The 15,995-nt window shown below is 53.3% G+C and overlaps 1 protein-coding gene across 3 annotated transcripts in view; it reads left to right on the forward strand.

The window, feature by feature from the left end:
• ADGRG3 (adhesion G protein-coupled receptor G3) overlaps positions 1-15,899 on the forward strand; it is a 30,044-nt gene extending 14,145 nt beyond the window's left edge. The window contains exons 3-13 of one of the 3 annotated variants that reach the window (XM_049622336.1): positions 2,481-2,616; positions 4,169-4,315; positions 5,173-5,307; positions 5,847-5,886; positions 6,045-6,145; positions 6,279-6,391; positions 7,532-7,747; positions 8,439-8,719; positions 8,915-9,008; positions 10,298-10,581; positions 12,446-15,899. In XM_049622336.1, the coding sequence (XP_049478293.1) occupies positions 2,481-2,616; positions 4,169-4,315; positions 5,173-5,307; positions 5,847-5,886; positions 6,045-6,145; positions 6,279-6,391; positions 7,532-7,747; positions 8,439-8,719; positions 8,915-9,008; positions 10,298-10,581; positions 12,446-12,558 (1,660 nt within the window). In that variant the 3' untranslated portion in view covers positions 12,559-15,899. The remainder of the gene's footprint in view (positions 1-2,480; positions 2,617-4,168; positions 4,316-5,172; positions 5,308-5,846; positions 5,887-6,044; positions 6,146-6,278; positions 6,392-7,531; positions 7,748-8,438; positions 8,720-8,914; positions 9,009-10,297; positions 10,582-12,445) is intronic. The other 2 variants (XM_049622337.1, XM_049622338.1) reach the window with 2 other exon arrangements.
• Positions 15,900-15,995: the final 96 nt, after the last annotated feature.

Below are 15,995 nucleotides of genomic sequence, written 5' to 3' on the forward strand. Positions count from 1 at the left end.
AGTTAAGATGCCTTAGGAAGATGCAAGTGAACTAGAACATGGGAAATAAACCCCACAAGAGTTCAGGGGCCCCTCCCTTCAGGGAATTTCCTAGGTATTCAGAGGTCTGGAGAACATCGAGATATCCCCTCCTAGGGAGGTTAATAAAAGGCAAGCTGTTGAAACTCCCACCACTTAACAATGTAAAAACAGGCACAATGTGGGAAAACACGTATCATGCAAACGTGAACCAAAGATATCCGACTAGCTATGTTAATAGCAGACAAAGAATATGATGTTTAAATGGGTATCAACTTTGTAATTAAAAATTACAACCTTACATATATGCGTTAGACTTTTTGACTCTATGTTACATTTCACAACTAAAACAATTTTTAAAAGTGCTCTGGAAACTAGATCAGGAAATCTTCCCTTAAGAAAGTGAATTGGGAGCAGGGCACCTGGGTGGCTCAGTTGATTAAGCATCCAACTTTGGCTCAGGTCATGATCTCAGTTTGTGAGTTTGAGCCCCATGTCAGGCTCTGTGCTGACAGCTCAGAGCCTGGAGCCTGCTTCGAGTTCTGTGTCTCCCTCTCTCTCTGCCCCTCCCTTGCTCACACTCTGTCTCTCTGTCTCTCTCTCAAAAATAAATAAACATTAAAAATATTTCTTAAGTGAATTGGGTTGTTTTGTGAGGTCAAAGATTTTTAAACACACACACACATACACACACACATAGAAAGAGAGATACAATTAAGTGCACAAAAAATATTGAATTTATTTTATTTGGTAACCATGAAAATCACAATATTTTTTGTATAAAATTTTAAAGGGTAAATAAAAAGCTAGACTCAGTGTAGCTCAATCAGTAGATTTCGACAACCACACCCCACTGTTTCTAGCTGGATGGTGTTCTAATTGCCTGCCCCACCTAAACACATTTGCACATATTTGCAAGGGTTACTCTCTATAGTGTGCAATATAAAGCCTCCCTTTTGTCTCCCTGGCAGGCTCTCCTTAGCTACTCCTTTCCAACAGCCTTGATCTGGTTGTATCTGGCTGTATCCCCTTCTCTCCCATCGCTACCTCAGCCCTCACGTATTCAGAGTTGCTAAGGAAAGGTAGGCAGCACATCTCAGGACCCCAGCTTAGGAAAAGGAACTCTGGTCACGGGGATCTTTCAGTACCATGGAGAGTAGGGGGGGATGCGGGGGGTGGGGGTTGCTTTTAGCTGATGGCAAAGGAGTTGTGATAAAATAAATGGCAATTAACTTTTGTGTTCTCTGTACTGCTAACACTGGTTCAGTGCCCATAAGCCATTTCCCATACAGTTCAGCCTTTAGAGGGCAAATTCCCAGTATGTAGGCAGCGCTCAATAAATGTGAGTTGGCACTCATGCCACGCAATTATCATCCTACTGTTTGAAATACTCAGAGGATTACATAAGGAAGATATACAAAGGCCACTAAGTACATGAAAAGATGCTCACCATCATTAGTCATTAGGGGAATGCAAATTAAAACCACAATGAAATACTACTTCACACTTACTGGGATGGCTATCATTGCAAACAAACGAACATAAAATGAAAATGTCAAGCGTTGGCAAGGATGTGGAGAAACGGAGCCCTCGAGCATTGGTGTGAAAATGTCAACTGGTACAGCCGTGGAGAGCAGTTTGCCACTTCCTCGAGAAGTTAAACACAGAACTACCATATGACCCAGCAATTCCACTCCTAGGTATATACCCCCAAAGAATTCCAAACAAGTCCTTAAGCAAAAGCTTGTACTTGAATACAAGCAGCCCTGGGTATCATAGGCAAAAAGTGGAAACAAGCCAAATGTCCATCAATGGATAAGTGTATATAGAAAATGTGGTATATTTATAGAATGGCCGTTTTATTCATCCATAACAAGGAATGGAATACTTGCACATGCTTATACAACATGTATGAACCTTAAGAACAGGCTAAATGAAAGAAGCCAGACACAAAGACCAGATATACAATTCCGTTTATAAGAAACTTCTAGAACAGGCAAATTCATAGATTAGTGTTTGCAAGGGGCTGAGGGAAGAGGGAAAGGATGGCTGCTTCATGGGTAGAGGGTTTCCTTCTGGAGGGATGAGAATGTTCCAAAGTTAGATAGCGATGGTGGTCACACAACACTGTGAATGTATTTAATGCCGCTGAATCGTGTACTTTAAAATGGTTAAAATGGTAAACTTTACGTTACGTATATATTGTTACCAAAAAAGACAAACACATAAACTATTCAGAGGGACTACTGGCCGGAATCTCCCAGAACGAGCCTGGCTTGCTCTCACGACACCCTGCTTCTCCTGCCGTGATCCCAGGGTCTTTTCTTTGATATTCTGGGTCATCCCTCCTCCCCCAGGAACCTGATGGTGGCTTCCTCGTCATCCAGGCTGGGGACCAGGTGAGTGCGTAATCCCAGCCTGCAAGACTCTATCTATTCTCCCTGATTCCCGGCCCTTTGCAGATACTGGCTGAAATACGAGTTCCATCTGGTGGAGAATCAGATGGGGATAGTGAATACGTCTTTTTTGAAGGCTGTTGTCCAGAGTGTCAGCACCAACATCTCAGAAGACCTGTTCTTCTCTCTGACGCCTTCCCAGGTGAAGAGGTCCCTGTCCCTGTTGGCTGTTTCTGGCTCCATTTCCCTCAGACGTATTTTTCAGAATTCTGAGAGACTACTGGTCTGTGCTTGGTGCCCACCAAACTAAATCCCTCGCCTGTCCCATTTGGTAGTGCTCTGCCTCTTTGCTAATGGGTGCTAATGGGTGCTAGGGATGAGTGGATCCTGGTGACAGATTACCCAGGGTGGAGAAAGACGCATAGGGAAGATCATCAAATTGAGAGTCAGGGCATCTGGGTTCCAGTCCTGGGCTCCCCACCCCCTCCCTAGGTGTCTTCCAGGAAACCCCTTCCTGTCTCTGGGCCCCGGAGCCCTCATCTGTAAGATGAGCCCTAAGGCTCCTCCAAGGTCAGAGGTTCCCTTCTGCCCTCCCTCCCAGGGAACACATTTGAAACCAGGTAAAGGCGCACCTCACCATACTGCAAAGGGCCCCACAGGCAGACTCTAGATTTACACTGGTCTGGATTCAAATCCCTGCGCTGCCCTTTACCAGCTAATGTGATACTGAGCTCATGACCGAAATTTTCTGAGCTTTGGTTTCCCCAATCTGTAAAACGGTGACAGTAGTGCCCACTTTCAAGGTTATGGGGGGAGCAAGTGAGATAATGCACAGGGAGTCCTGGGTGCAGGGACTTCACTCCCTTAAGGAGGGAAGCTGAGGATGATGTTCAGGCGGCAGACAAGTTGGCTATCATCAGGGTACTTCTAGGCCTGTCTGGAAAAGGAGCGATGAAAGAGAAGACCTTTCCCAACCCTTTATTTATGTGACCCAAGCAGCTGAGCCCTCTGCTTGGGGGCACCCGCTGGCCCCAGAGATCAGATCACCCCCATGTTCTTTGACAAGGGTCCAGATGGGAAGGACAAAGGTGGGGCTCTCGCCTCTTACCCTTAGCTCCTCCTGTTCCAGTGTCCACGGGGTGCTTTTGAGGCAGGACCAGTTGGGACCCGGCTGCAGCCCAGTGGACCAGTGAGGTCAGAGAATGAACAAATTACCAATGAAATTTAGTATTTTAACCATTCTCAGCTTTTACCAAATATGTTGTCAGGCAGGGGGGAAATCACATTCTATGTGTTTTGTATTCTCTGCCTCTGCTCTCGTGGTCTCCCTTTCTGGGGGACTTTATTCTTTCCAGTTATTCCTGCTTCAGAAGCCAGACACCATCACCATAAAGCCCTACGTAATTACAAGGGCTGGCAGGAAGCTGGCCGACCCTCCTTCACACTTGTAAACTGAACTTCACCGACTTCTTTGGGTCTGACCCTGACGAGTGGCCACACAGGCAACTTGTTAGCTCCATTCTCCATATTGGGAAAACTGAGGGTCCGTGAGGCTGGGGCTTGTCCAGGGGCTCACAGTCTGGGCAGAGCAGAGCTTGCAGTGTGCCTCCAGGTGTCCTGCCTCTCAGAGTGATGCCCTCGGGCACCACCCCTCCACCCAATGCCTCAGTTTCCCCTCCCAACTAGGGGAATGGCAAGACGGGTGTGTTGGAACCCTGGGGGAAAGACGGGAGCTGCGGGGTCTGTGGTTACAGGTTCCAAGGCCAGTGACAGAGGAGGAGCATGAGCCCCCCGACAGAGTCCGGCTGCCCCGGAGTCTCTTTGAATCCCTGCAGGACAGCAGTTCGGTGGTCCGGCTGGCCATCACGCTCCTGGACATCGGTCCAGGGAATCTCTTTAAGGTGAGGAGAGGCCTGATGGAGGCTCAGGGCAGCTCAGTGGGTCAGTGCTCAGTTCACCAGGGACCTGTGCCCCAGCTTGCCCTCTCTCGGGTCTTTGCTGTGGGTCCCAATGGGGATGGAGGAGGTGATGAGCCTCCGGAGAACGTTTCTAAAGCAGCCCAAGGTCATCCCAGACTTCTGTCCTCGGAGTCTGTGCACTGCAAACTCGCACTGGTCACACACACTCAGATGTTTGGACCCCACGCACCAGTGTCCTTGGTTGGACCTGTACGTGTATCCCAAGCATTCATGTCCCCTTGTGTGTCCTTGTGGATGTACAGATGTACATATTCTTTTAGATTCCTGGTGTGTATGTAATCGCGTGTGCTCCTGTGTGACCGTGTCCACACAAGCGAGGGTACCCAGGTTCTTGCAAATGTGTACCAGGCATGCCTGTCCAGAGGTGTGTAATCCACTCACGTGTAGACACAGTGCACGATGAGTGTTCCTATGGGCCGGTGCTCACCCCCCGTAGGCACCCACTGCCCTCCAGTGGGACAGCTGGTCTTTCTTCTAGCCCTACGCTTCTCCACCTAAGTGGGCAGAGGAGCCCTGGGGCCAGCAATGGAGAGCTGTTGGCCGCATGGCTTTGTGACCATTTGGCCTGGGGTGTTGGGCTCACTGGGGTCCAGCCTGGGCAGGGGACTACAGGGAGCAGCAGGAGGAAAGTCGCCCATGATCCCTCGGTCCCCTGGTCCCCTAGCCACAGACTTTACTCTCTAGGCAAGGGTGATGGGTCCTGGGTGTTCCCAGGAACCCCCACAGAGTTTGGTTGGGACAGCCCCTTCCTAAGCCCAGCTCCCCATCTCCCTCCACAGGGCCCCGAGCTCAGCCTGGAGGACAGCAGCAGCGTGTTGAACAACCGCGTGGTGGGCTTGAGTTTGGGCAATATATCTGTCAGCAGGCTGGCTGAGCCTTTGGAGATCACCTTCTCCCACCAGCGCCCACCCTCTGTGAGCCCCCAGTCCGGGCCTGGCAGCTACTAAGGGGCAGACAGGCGGGTGGTCACCCACAAGCACACAGGCAGACATGCATAGGACTCTGCACCTCCCATCCTTCCACAGCCACCAGGCAGAAGCCGCAAAGACCATACACACGGTTGTGCCCAGGGACACATGCCACCTGCACACGAATGTCCATTTGACCCCCAGGTCCCCTCGCACTCGTGCTTTTGGGCGTGCACATAGGGCCTGGCAAACCCACCAGCATGCCACCCACATACATGCTCCCTCAAAGGCACATGCACACAGACATGCAACCCTCCCACTCACAGCCCCGCGCCCCTCACGCGCTGGTCCACGGCACTCCAAATGGTGCAGTCCGTGGTCCTGTGTGACCCACGGGGTGAGCCTTGCTTTCTACCCAATGCGCACTCAGCGGGGGGCGGGGGGGCACGCCGTCCTCTCCCCTCCTCTCCCCACACTCTCCTCGGCCCTCTCTCCTCTCCCAACCACGCCGTGCCTCCACCCTGATGCCCATTCTCTGGTTTCAGAACATGACCTTCAGCTGTGTATTCTGGGATGTGACTAAAGGTAGGCAGGGAGAGTACGGGCTCCCTTGGCGAGGTGGGGGGCAGAATGCCACCGGCAGGGCCCTTCCTTCCTCTCTGTTCCCCTCCCCTCCTCTCAGGTCCCCGCCACTCCCCCATATTCCCATACACTCTCCTATGTTCCCCTCCCTTCCTCTCCAGGGTCAACAGGAGACTGGTCTTCCACAGGCTGCTCCACAGAGCTCAGCGCCAAGAGGACTGTCTGTCGCTGTGACCACCTGACCTTCTTCGCTTTGCTGCTGGTAACAGCCCACCCGCCCTGATCCCAGCAGTTCTGGAGGCACCGAGGCTGCCTGGCAGGGGCCAGGGGCTTTGGGATGTGTGGGGCCTGGCCTCTGACTGATGCGGTTCCGGTTCCGGGGGTGTTGCCCACAGAGGCCGATCTTGGACCGGGCCACGGTGCAGGCCCTCATTCGCATTTCCCAGGCTGGCTGTGGAGCCTCGATGATCTTCCTGGCCTTCACTGTTGTCCTGTATGCTGCCCTGAGGTGGGTGACCCCCCTCCTCCCCACCCCATGTCTCCCTCTTGTCCTGAAAGGCAGGAGAGGTGCAGGCTAGAAAGTACACTGCTTGTGCAGCATTATAGATATCCTCTCCAAACCCTAGTTTCCTCATCTGTAAAATGGGGTTGGGGGTTGAAATGTGTCAGAGTTATTTCAGTTGAAAGTGGCAGGAACTCAAAGTCACTCAAATATAATGGGGAATATGTGGTTCCTGTAAGGCAGCCTTCAGGCATGGTTGGGTCCAGGGGCTCAAAAGACTTGCTCTCCCTCTGCTTCTCCCAACTTTGCTCTCTCCTTTGTCAGCCTTGTCAAGCAGCTTCTTCACACTCAGGGAGTCCCAGGCTTGTCTGCCTAAGCAGTGAATTTTCTAAACGAAGTTCCAGAATTAAAGCCTTTTTCTTTTAACATTTTATTTTGAAATTGTTATAGACTGACAGGAAGTTGCAAATATACTACATAGAGTCCCACAGTTTTTTTCCAGTGATAACATTTTATATAACTGTAGTATTAATACCCAAACCAGGAAATTGGCATTGGTACAGTGCTACTAACTAGAATACAGTTTCCACAATTTTTTACATGCATTCCTTCCTCTGTGCACGTGTGTGTGTGTGTGTGTGTGTGTGTGTGTGTGTATTTCTATGCAATTTTATCCTGTGTATACCAGAGTTGAGTTTTGCTCTAAGCTGAACCATTTGCCCATGATGGAACAGGTCACTGTGGTCAAGGGGTGGGTTACACTGATTGGCCAAGCCAGGTCATGTGCCTGCTTTTATTTGAACTAACAAAGGGTCTACCTCAGCCAAACTGCAGGGCTGAGAGCGGGAAAGGGGGTTCCTCAGGGAAACCCATTCCAGAAGGAGGAGTGGGTGCCGGACAGGCAGAGATCACTGGCCTGTGCTCAGGTTCTCTGGGTCCAGGCCATGGCCGAGGGACCCACAGGAACTGTCGGCTTGAAGGAGCCTGTGGGAGCAGCCACATGCCCCAGCCTGCCCTGGACCCCAGCCTCCCCACCCATGACTGACCTGGAGCAGCCCTGGGGTCTCCTGACTCGGTCTGGGGCCCTCTGACTGCCCTTTTCCACGTGCCTCTCTGCCTCTGTCACCGTGCGGGCCTGGGCTGCAGCCCCCAGCAGCCCCACTCCCTCCGTCTCAGAGCAAGCCGTGAGTGTGAGCGGTGCCACCCCTGTCCCCAACCAAGCCCCCGCCTGGGACACAGCCCCCATCCCCAACAAGCTGAGCATGACCTGCCAGCTGGCTGCGCCGCTGGACCCTGTGAGCCCGGCTTGGAGCGCCAGAAGGAATCGTCACCAACTCTCGAGGGTGGGCCCTGGCGTCTCAGGTGAGATGCACATTATGCCTCATGCTCCTGTCCAGGCAGCCCTGGGCTCTCATCCCTCCAGTGAGAGCCCTGGGGATCTGTTTGCTAGGAATTCAGAGTGTGAACTCCACGGACAGGGAGTGAGCCTCCGGCCCTCTCCGGGCTTCATTCTCCCTACTACGTCCCAGCCTCCTGCACCCGTGCCCAGTCCCGCAGTCCATCTACTCACTCAACCAAATGCACGCAAGGCTGGCTCCGGCCTACTGTGCTAGCCCGAGGTCACAGCCAGAGAGGAGGGGGGTGGCTACAGTGAGCTGCAGGAAACTTCCAAATCAGCCTGGAATAAGTGGCAGTCAGAGACAGCTTCCTCAGAAGGAAAGGCCCAGGGAAGTTTTGAAGGAAGAGTAGGGAAAGGCATTGAGAGCAGAGGGAAGAGCAGGGGCAAAGTCCGGGAGGTGTGGAAAAGCAGAATGCGCTCAGGGAATTGCAAGGAATGCAGTTTGGCCAGAGCATTGAGTCAAGGGATGAGGCCAGCAGGATCCGGACCCCACAGGACCCTGAGGGCCATGAGATGGCTTCTGCACCTGAACCGGACAGCATCCACACTCCAGCTGCTGGCAGGGGCGGAACAGAGGAGGTGGAATGGAGAGGCCGTGGTGCCCCATGGGAGCCGCGTCCTCTTGCAGCCTCTCATTGGCCCTTCTCACCCCAGGTTCTACCGACAGCGGTTCAAGTCAGAAGATGCCCCCAAGGTCCATGTGGCCCTGAGCATTAGCTTGTTTCTCCTGAATCTAGCCTTCTTCATCAATGTGGGGCATGGCCGTGAGCGGTCAGATGCCACCTGCTGGGCCCGGGGGGCCATCTTCCACTATTTCCTACTCTGTACCTTTACCTGGATGGGCCTGGAAGCCTTCCACCTCTACCTGCTCGTCATCAAGGTCTTCAACACCTACTTTGGGCACTATTTCCTGAAGCTGAGCCTCGTGGGCTGGGGTAGGTGCAGCTCAGACAGGCAGTGAGCATGGCTGGCCCTGGGAGGGGGACAGGAGGGAGAGCCGCCTAGGGCAGAGAGGGGGCTCCCTCTGTTGTACAGGCTCAGGACCTGGGGGATGGGCCGCTGGAGGGGATTTGGGAGGAGGACATGCCAAGGGAGCCCAGCAATGCCGCAGCCCCTCCTGTTGTGCACAGGCCTGCCTGCCCTAATCGTCATTGGCACTGGGAGCGCCAACAGCTATGGCCACTATGCCATCCGCGACAAGAAGAACATGGCCACGCTGGAGCTGTGAGTGGTGGCTGTGGGAGCAGGGGTGACATCAGGTCCCTGGCTGCACATATCTGGGCCAGAGGGATGTGGGGAGAGGAGGGAATCCTGGGAAGAGAGACTGAGTAAGTCAAGGCAAAGGATCCTCCAGCTAGCTCATGGCCTGGAGTGGTAAACTGAGGACTGGATGGAGAAAGCTCAATGAGACAGGGGGTCTGAAATGGAGGAAAGCGAGCTGAGGCAGGATGCCTTGCTCTAGCCTGGGCCACCACCGGCGCATATGGTACCTTTGGGCAAATTTAAAAAGGTGCTCTGCCAACCTGTCATGCCAGGGGCTCAGCCCCATCTGCCCCCTCAGCCAGCTGCCCTTGTGCAAGACACAACCTGCCCAACACTGGTGACAGCCCTGGTTCTCTCTGGGCTCTGCCTCTGAATTGCTGTGTGGCCTAGCCTGGCCCCTCCCAGGGCCTCAGTCTCCTCATCTGTACAATGAGGTGTGATGAGCATACTCTTTCACACCCTTTGCCCTGCAGTGCGTGTTGCACGGGGCTGAGCTGAGCCTCCCCCAGAATGCCTTCCCCGGGGCCATGGCTCTGTGCTAAGAGAGGCTGGTGGGGCCTTGGTCTTGTTCCCAGGACCTCAAATGCAGGGGCCACAGGGGCTAGAGAGGTAACATAAGCGCACGCGGTGGCCCAGAGGGAGACTGCGGTAGACTGGCAGTCACACACGCATCTATCGTCCCTCTGGAGGGCATCCACAGAGCTGCTGGGTGTCGTTTTACAAGAGAAGCAGAAATCTGGATGCTTACGCCAAGCCTCCCACTTTTTAAAGGGTGGTTGTTAATTCAATTGTTTAACAACATGATGTGGGGCAAATGAAACGTGTCTTTGGGCCTAAATTTGCCCCTTTGCACTCGCTGGTCTAGGAAGAATTTTATTTTTATTATTTTTTTAATGTTTATTTTTGAGAGAGGGACAGAGAGAGAGGGAGACACAGAATCTGAAGCAGGTTCCGGGCTCTGAACTGTCAGCACCCACTATGGGGCTCAAACCCACAAACCGCGAGATCACGACCTGAGCCGAAGTCGGACGCTCCACCGGCTGAGCCACCCAGGTGCCCCTGCCCTCGCTGGCCTAAAGAGATGGCAGACAGGAGCCTTTTGACAGCCCCTTCCCAGGAGAATAGGGCGTTGGCGGGTAGCAGTGGGGGAAGGAGTCTTCTTGAGCACAGAAGGTCAGTTAGGGAAGACTGCGTGGGGCTTGCTGGACAGGGCCACCTCTCCGACCCCAGGGGCCATCTACTGCCTCCAGGTGCTGGTTCCGTGAGAAGACCGCTGTCTCTGCCCTCTACGTCACCGTCCATGGCTACTTCCTTATCACCTGCCTCTTCAGCGCTGTGGTCCTGGGCCTGGTGGCCTGGAAGATCTTCACTCTGTCGACTGCCACAGCAGGCAAGGAGCAGGGACCGAACTGGAAGGGAGTGCTCACCGTGCTGGGCCTCTCGAGCCTGGTGGGTGTGACCTGGTGGCTGGCCATCCTCACGCCCCTGGGCCGATCCACCATCTATGTCTTCGCGCTGTTCAACTCCCTGCAAGGTGAGGCTTCCGGGCCAGGGCGGTGGCGGGTTGCCTCACCTGCAAGGGGGTGCTTTGGGGGCACGGGGAGGAGGCAGACGGCGAGAAACAGGATTCCACTCAGGCTGGCTCAAGTCAAGGGCTCTCCCAAGGACCCCAGGACGGGCAGGCTGACCGGCCTCGTGGGAACGGGTACCAGAGTCAGGAAAAGCCACCCAAACCAAAGCAGATACCGCCTCCATCTTTTTCTCTGGAGCTGCGTGTAGTCTCTCACCTTCTGTCTGTCCCTTCTGTCCTCTGTCCCTTCTGTCCCTTCCTACCCAGGCTCGCTGATGGCTTCTTCCACCCTCCGTGACCTCTGTCTAGGGAGGGTGCTCTGATTCAGTCCGGTCCGTGTTTTTAGGAGAGTCAAGGATCAGATTGAGCCATCTTGGTCCAGTCAGCTGTGACCTGTAGGGCAAGGTCACGTGATGTGATGGCCACATGACATGGACAGTCTGTAAGGAGTTGTGCTGGCAGAAGGAAGTGATTAGCGGAGGAAACGATGGGTAGGTGTGCTCCTTGCTCCCCACCTCGTCCTCCCTCTGATTTCCCAGCAGAGGAGAAAGCGCCCAGGGTGTGGGTGACGGTCCCCCCATCCTCTTCGCTCCTCACACTGTGCCATACACACAGCTTGGTAAATAATTAATGTATTTATTTTTGAGACAAAGAGCAAGAGAGTACAGGGGACGTGCAGAGAGGAGAGAGAGAGAATCCCAAGCAGGCTCTGAGCTGTCATCACAGAGCCCGATGTGGGGCTCGAACGCACAGACCACGAGATCGTGACTTGAGCAGAAGTCAGATGCTTAACCGACTGAGCCACCCAGGCGCCCCCATCTTATTTTTTAAAGTTTTTAAAATGTTTACTTATTTTTGAGGGAGAGAGTGAGAGAGAGAGAGAGAACACAAGCAGTGGAGGGGCAGAGAGAGAGGGAGACCAAGGATCCGAAGTGGGCTCCACGCTGACAGCACAGAGCCCAACTCGGGGCTCGAACCCATGAACCGCGAGATCATGACCTGAGCCAAAGTCAGACGCTTAACTGATCGAGCCACCCAGGCATCTCACCAGACTTCATAATGAGTACCTGAGACAGTACTTGTGGGGGACACAGTAGGCCTTCGGTCTGTGCGGACTCTGTCAGCAACAGCAGGCTCTCTGAGACGATCCCGGGGGAAGAAACAGGAGCCCGCATCTGGAACATCTGGGGCTGGGGAGGCACACACCTTGAAACTAGATTATGTCATTATTCTTCTGGAGGTCGCTCTTAATATTTACGCCTGAACGCTTTGCCCTACCGAGTTGTCTCAGCTGAGTGTGCGGGTCTCAGTCCATCTCTCTTCCTCCCAAATGCAACAGTCCCTACACTTCAGCTGCCCTGGAACGCTTCTCAATAGTTTATCGTGGTTAAAACTTGCGGTGTAAATTCCTTTTGAGCACACACAAAGTTTTAACTTTTCTATCAATTTCTGTACTTGCTACACTTCCAATCGCTCCCACCTTCCCCCTTCTTCCTGCTGGGGTGCATCCTGTAATCATCCTTCGTGGAGGGGGGTAGAGGAAGGTCACTATAATGGTGGCTGTTCTGTATGTCTGAAAATGCCTTTATCCTGCTCTTTCTTTTCTGTGATAGATGTACGCATATGTGATTTCATGGCCTCCGTTTTTCATTTCCAAGATTTCCATTTGGTTCTCTTTCAGGGGTTGGCTTCATTTTTGCCTGATTTTTCCATGCGTTCTTGAGCTTTTGCAGTGGAGAGATTTCTCCTCCGGATGGCTGCCAGCCAGGCTGCCCAGCGCCCTGCCGGTCCGACCCCAAGCTCATCCAGTCCTTCTCCTTTCTGACAGGTGTCTTCATCTTCTGCTGGTTCGCTGTGCTCTACTTCCCCAGCCGGACTGCCGTGTCCTCCTCTTCTGGCACCGCCAGAATTGACCAGGTCCACACCGCGTCTCAAGAATAGGGGGCCTCCGTGGGGTCAGGCTGGGAGCCGGCCACACATTGTGGACTCAGCTCTGACTCCCTGTGTGAACTCAGGCTGCTCCTTGCCTCCTTCTGGCCTTCGGTTTCTATGTTTGTACAACGTGGCTGGGGAAGGGAGGTGTTGGGGGCCAGTTTGGGCCACCTGGCCTCAGTGGTTCCATCCAGATACTTCTATGGGTCCTAGAGTCCACAAATCCAGGATTGCGAGAGTCTGAAGACCGCTGCCAGCATAGAGCAGTGCCCTCACCTGTACCTGTACCTGCACCTCCTGCCTACAGAGCAAAACAGCTTATCTCTGCCATTGGCCACCTCTGGTTGTAGTCACAGGGGGACTCTGTTATCAGAATTGCCCCTTGAAGGAGTCCCGGCCTCTCCTCTTCCTCCCTCTTACCACTGCCCTCTCACAACACCACCCTCTGGCTGCCTGTCCTCAGGCACTGGGACAGTTGTGCACTAGAGGTTTGGGTCTATCTATGCAGAGGAGCCCCTGCCACCAGGGACCGCCCACCCTCCAGCTGTCTGGGGACACTGAATTTCAGAGAATGCCACTTACTCAATAGTGGGTGTGATACCATAAGCAGGCTCCCCTCCCCACCCTGACTGCCACACGTGTGGCCTGACCTCTGATCTGCTGTCATAGTGGGGTGGAAGGCAGATGGTCCAGAGCTGCGCATACCTGAGGGCCGAGGGGCAGGGCAGGGGAGAGGGCTGGGCTGAGCAGAGAGAGGGCAGGCGTTGCCCCCAGAACCTAAGCTCCTATCAAGCAGGTCCATCAGCCTCATTCACCGGTTCAGCCCAGCCCGAGCCTGGCACGTTTCAGGCCCCAAATAAATATCTGTTGTCTGAATAGATGGATGTGTGAGTTTGGCATCAGCCTGCATGGTTCGGAGCCAGGGGAGTGTCTCAGGCCAGGCCCGGCTTGGGTACGTCACCTCCAGTGGCTGGGCCTCCATTTCGCAACTGTTGCTGGTTTCCTCAGTAGGAAACAAAAGAGGCAGAGATAAGAGAGAGAGAAAGCCAGCTAGAGAGAGGGAATTAACAGATAAACCAACACAAAGAAAGAAAACAAGAGTGTAGGGGACAGAAAGACAGCAGCCCCCTGGCCCGCCCCACTGCCCATGATCACGCCCCAAGTCTAGCCTTGAGTTCCGAACCACTGGGGACATCTCACCTTCCCTACTCACCCCCATCCTCCCCAGTGGGCTTGGCCAAGGTCAAGCACCTGCTGTAGGTGAGAAGCTATTGTTATCAGACCGTCCCCCACAGCCTTTGGGCCGCCAGCCATCTCCTGCTCCCCGATGGCTATGCTGAGTGGACGCCCTCCCTTCTCCCTCCTCCCGCCCAACAAACAGATGAAAGACAGGAAGGCAGGGGCCCTCGCTTTATGCAAGTTGCTGTGTTCCTGGAAGGGAAATTCTAGGGTGTGGACCTTGCATCAGCCGGGCCACAGTATATCAGTTTTTGTGGACAAACTTGGTGGGTCTGGGGACTTACTTTTTTTCACTGACACCAATTTCTCACGCTGAAGGTCGTGGCCCTCTTACCTCAAAGTCTCAGAGTTTCTGGGCACAAACCTTTGTATTCCACGGCTGCTTCATTGTCGGACAGGCCTGCCTCTGCCACTTAGGGGCTGTGTGATGTTGGGGTGTGTCGCCTCACCTCTCTGAGCCTCAGGTGCCCCATCCATAGAACGGAAATCATCAAATTCTTGCCCCGACTTGAGAGCATTAAGTGAAGGCACAAAAGTAAAGTGCCGGGTACAGACACGGCAGGAATTAGAGACCTCTGAGGCTCACAGAAAGATCAGGTGGAACCCTTGTGTGAAACGGGAACCTTTGCGACCTGTGTGTAAAATAGGAGAGGTGTGAACGTTAAAAATCCCTTCCAGATTCCTTCTACAGCTCTGCCGAGTAGACCAGCCCTGTGTGGGGAGGAGAAAATGGAGGCCGGGAGATGTCTAGCAACCTGCCCAAGGCTATTCTCCAAGCTGGGCTGATGCAGAGCGAGGCTTCTCTGGGTTGCTGATGCTTCCTCCTAGAGCATTTCCTGGGTTCAAGAATTATTGCCTCAGTCCTGGCCCCTGAGTCTCAGCGGAAACCCCGGGCTCTGGCTTTCCCAGTCGGACGTGGGGGCAGCCAAACCACGAGTCCCAAACGCGCGGGGTTTCCTGGTGCAGCTGGAGAGGGAAGATGGGAAGACGGGGTCGATGGCAGGGATGTGTTCCTTTTCCAGCTGGCTGTCTACCCCAGGGCCAGGCAGGGGCAGGGGGGCCGGGGTCAGTCATTACTTGGGGTCACTGCAAAAGTGACTCTGAGTGTCCAGCTGAGCATTGTACTAAGGCCAGGTGGAGTGATGGCCAAAAGGCACCCCAAGGCCCGGTGAGGATGGATGGGGTTCCACTATCACCACGCGATCCAGTAGCAACCTAGGAGGTGGACAGCACCATGGTTAAAAGCACAAACTCTGAGGTCAGCCTGTCTGGACTAAATTCTTCCTCTGCAACTGGCCTTGGGCCAATTCCTCACCTACTGAACCCATAAAGCAGGGAGAGCGGTAATTGCCCCACGGAATGGATGAGGCTTCAAAGAGATAATGGCGGAGAGCCCAGTGCCCGGACCCCCAGCCCAGCATGAAAGTGACTAAGCCAGAGCTTTGCTTGGGCCACCAGCTTAAAAAACAGAGGAGGTAGTAACACCGTATCACTTACGTGAGTCAAAAACAACAACGTGCAAAAGAATGCTCATTTTGAAACAACAACAAAAAAAAATGTATCAGAATGGCTGCCTATAAAGGTCAGAGAATGGGGTGGGGCGCCTGGGTGGCTCAGTCAGTTACGTTTCTGACTCTTGATTTTCAGCTCAGGTCATGATCCCACAGTTCATCATTGAGCTCCGCATCAGGCTCTCTGTTTGGGATTCTCACTCTCCCCCTCTCTCTCCCCCTCCCTCCCTCAAAATAAATGAATAAACTTAAAAAAAAAAAAAAGAATCAGATAATTAGAGTGGGTATGAGGATAAAAAGGAATAAAGAAATATACAAAAGAAATGAGACTAGCCTGACACACCCCCTGTTTACTTTTCGCTCCTCCCTGCCTGCCCTCGCCCCAGGCGGATTCCTCAGGGGTAATTGCAGGGCACACGGTCCCACGACAGTTTGATTTATCCTTCACACTTTATTTTTCATGACTGCATAATATTCCAGCCAGAATTTAAAATCACGATTTATTATTGAGAATTGAGGTTATTGCTATGTTTCCCCCAGCAGCAGCAACTGTGTAAACTTGTCAGGACAGTGTTTCTCCAGAAGCGGCCCCCCACACCCCACAGGGTGCTTTACAACTTTTGTGGGCTCCTTCCTCCAATAACAAAAGAGTAAAAATATATTTTTTTACCTCATCGGTACAAAGACGAATACAAT

The sequence above is a fragment of the Panthera uncia genome (genome assembly GCF_023721935.1).
Source record: "Panthera uncia isolate 11264 chromosome E2 unlocalized genomic scaffold, Puncia_PCG_1.0 HiC_scaffold_19, whole genome shotgun sequence".
NCBI lineage: Eukaryota > Metazoa > Chordata > Mammalia > Carnivora > Felidae > Panthera > Panthera uncia.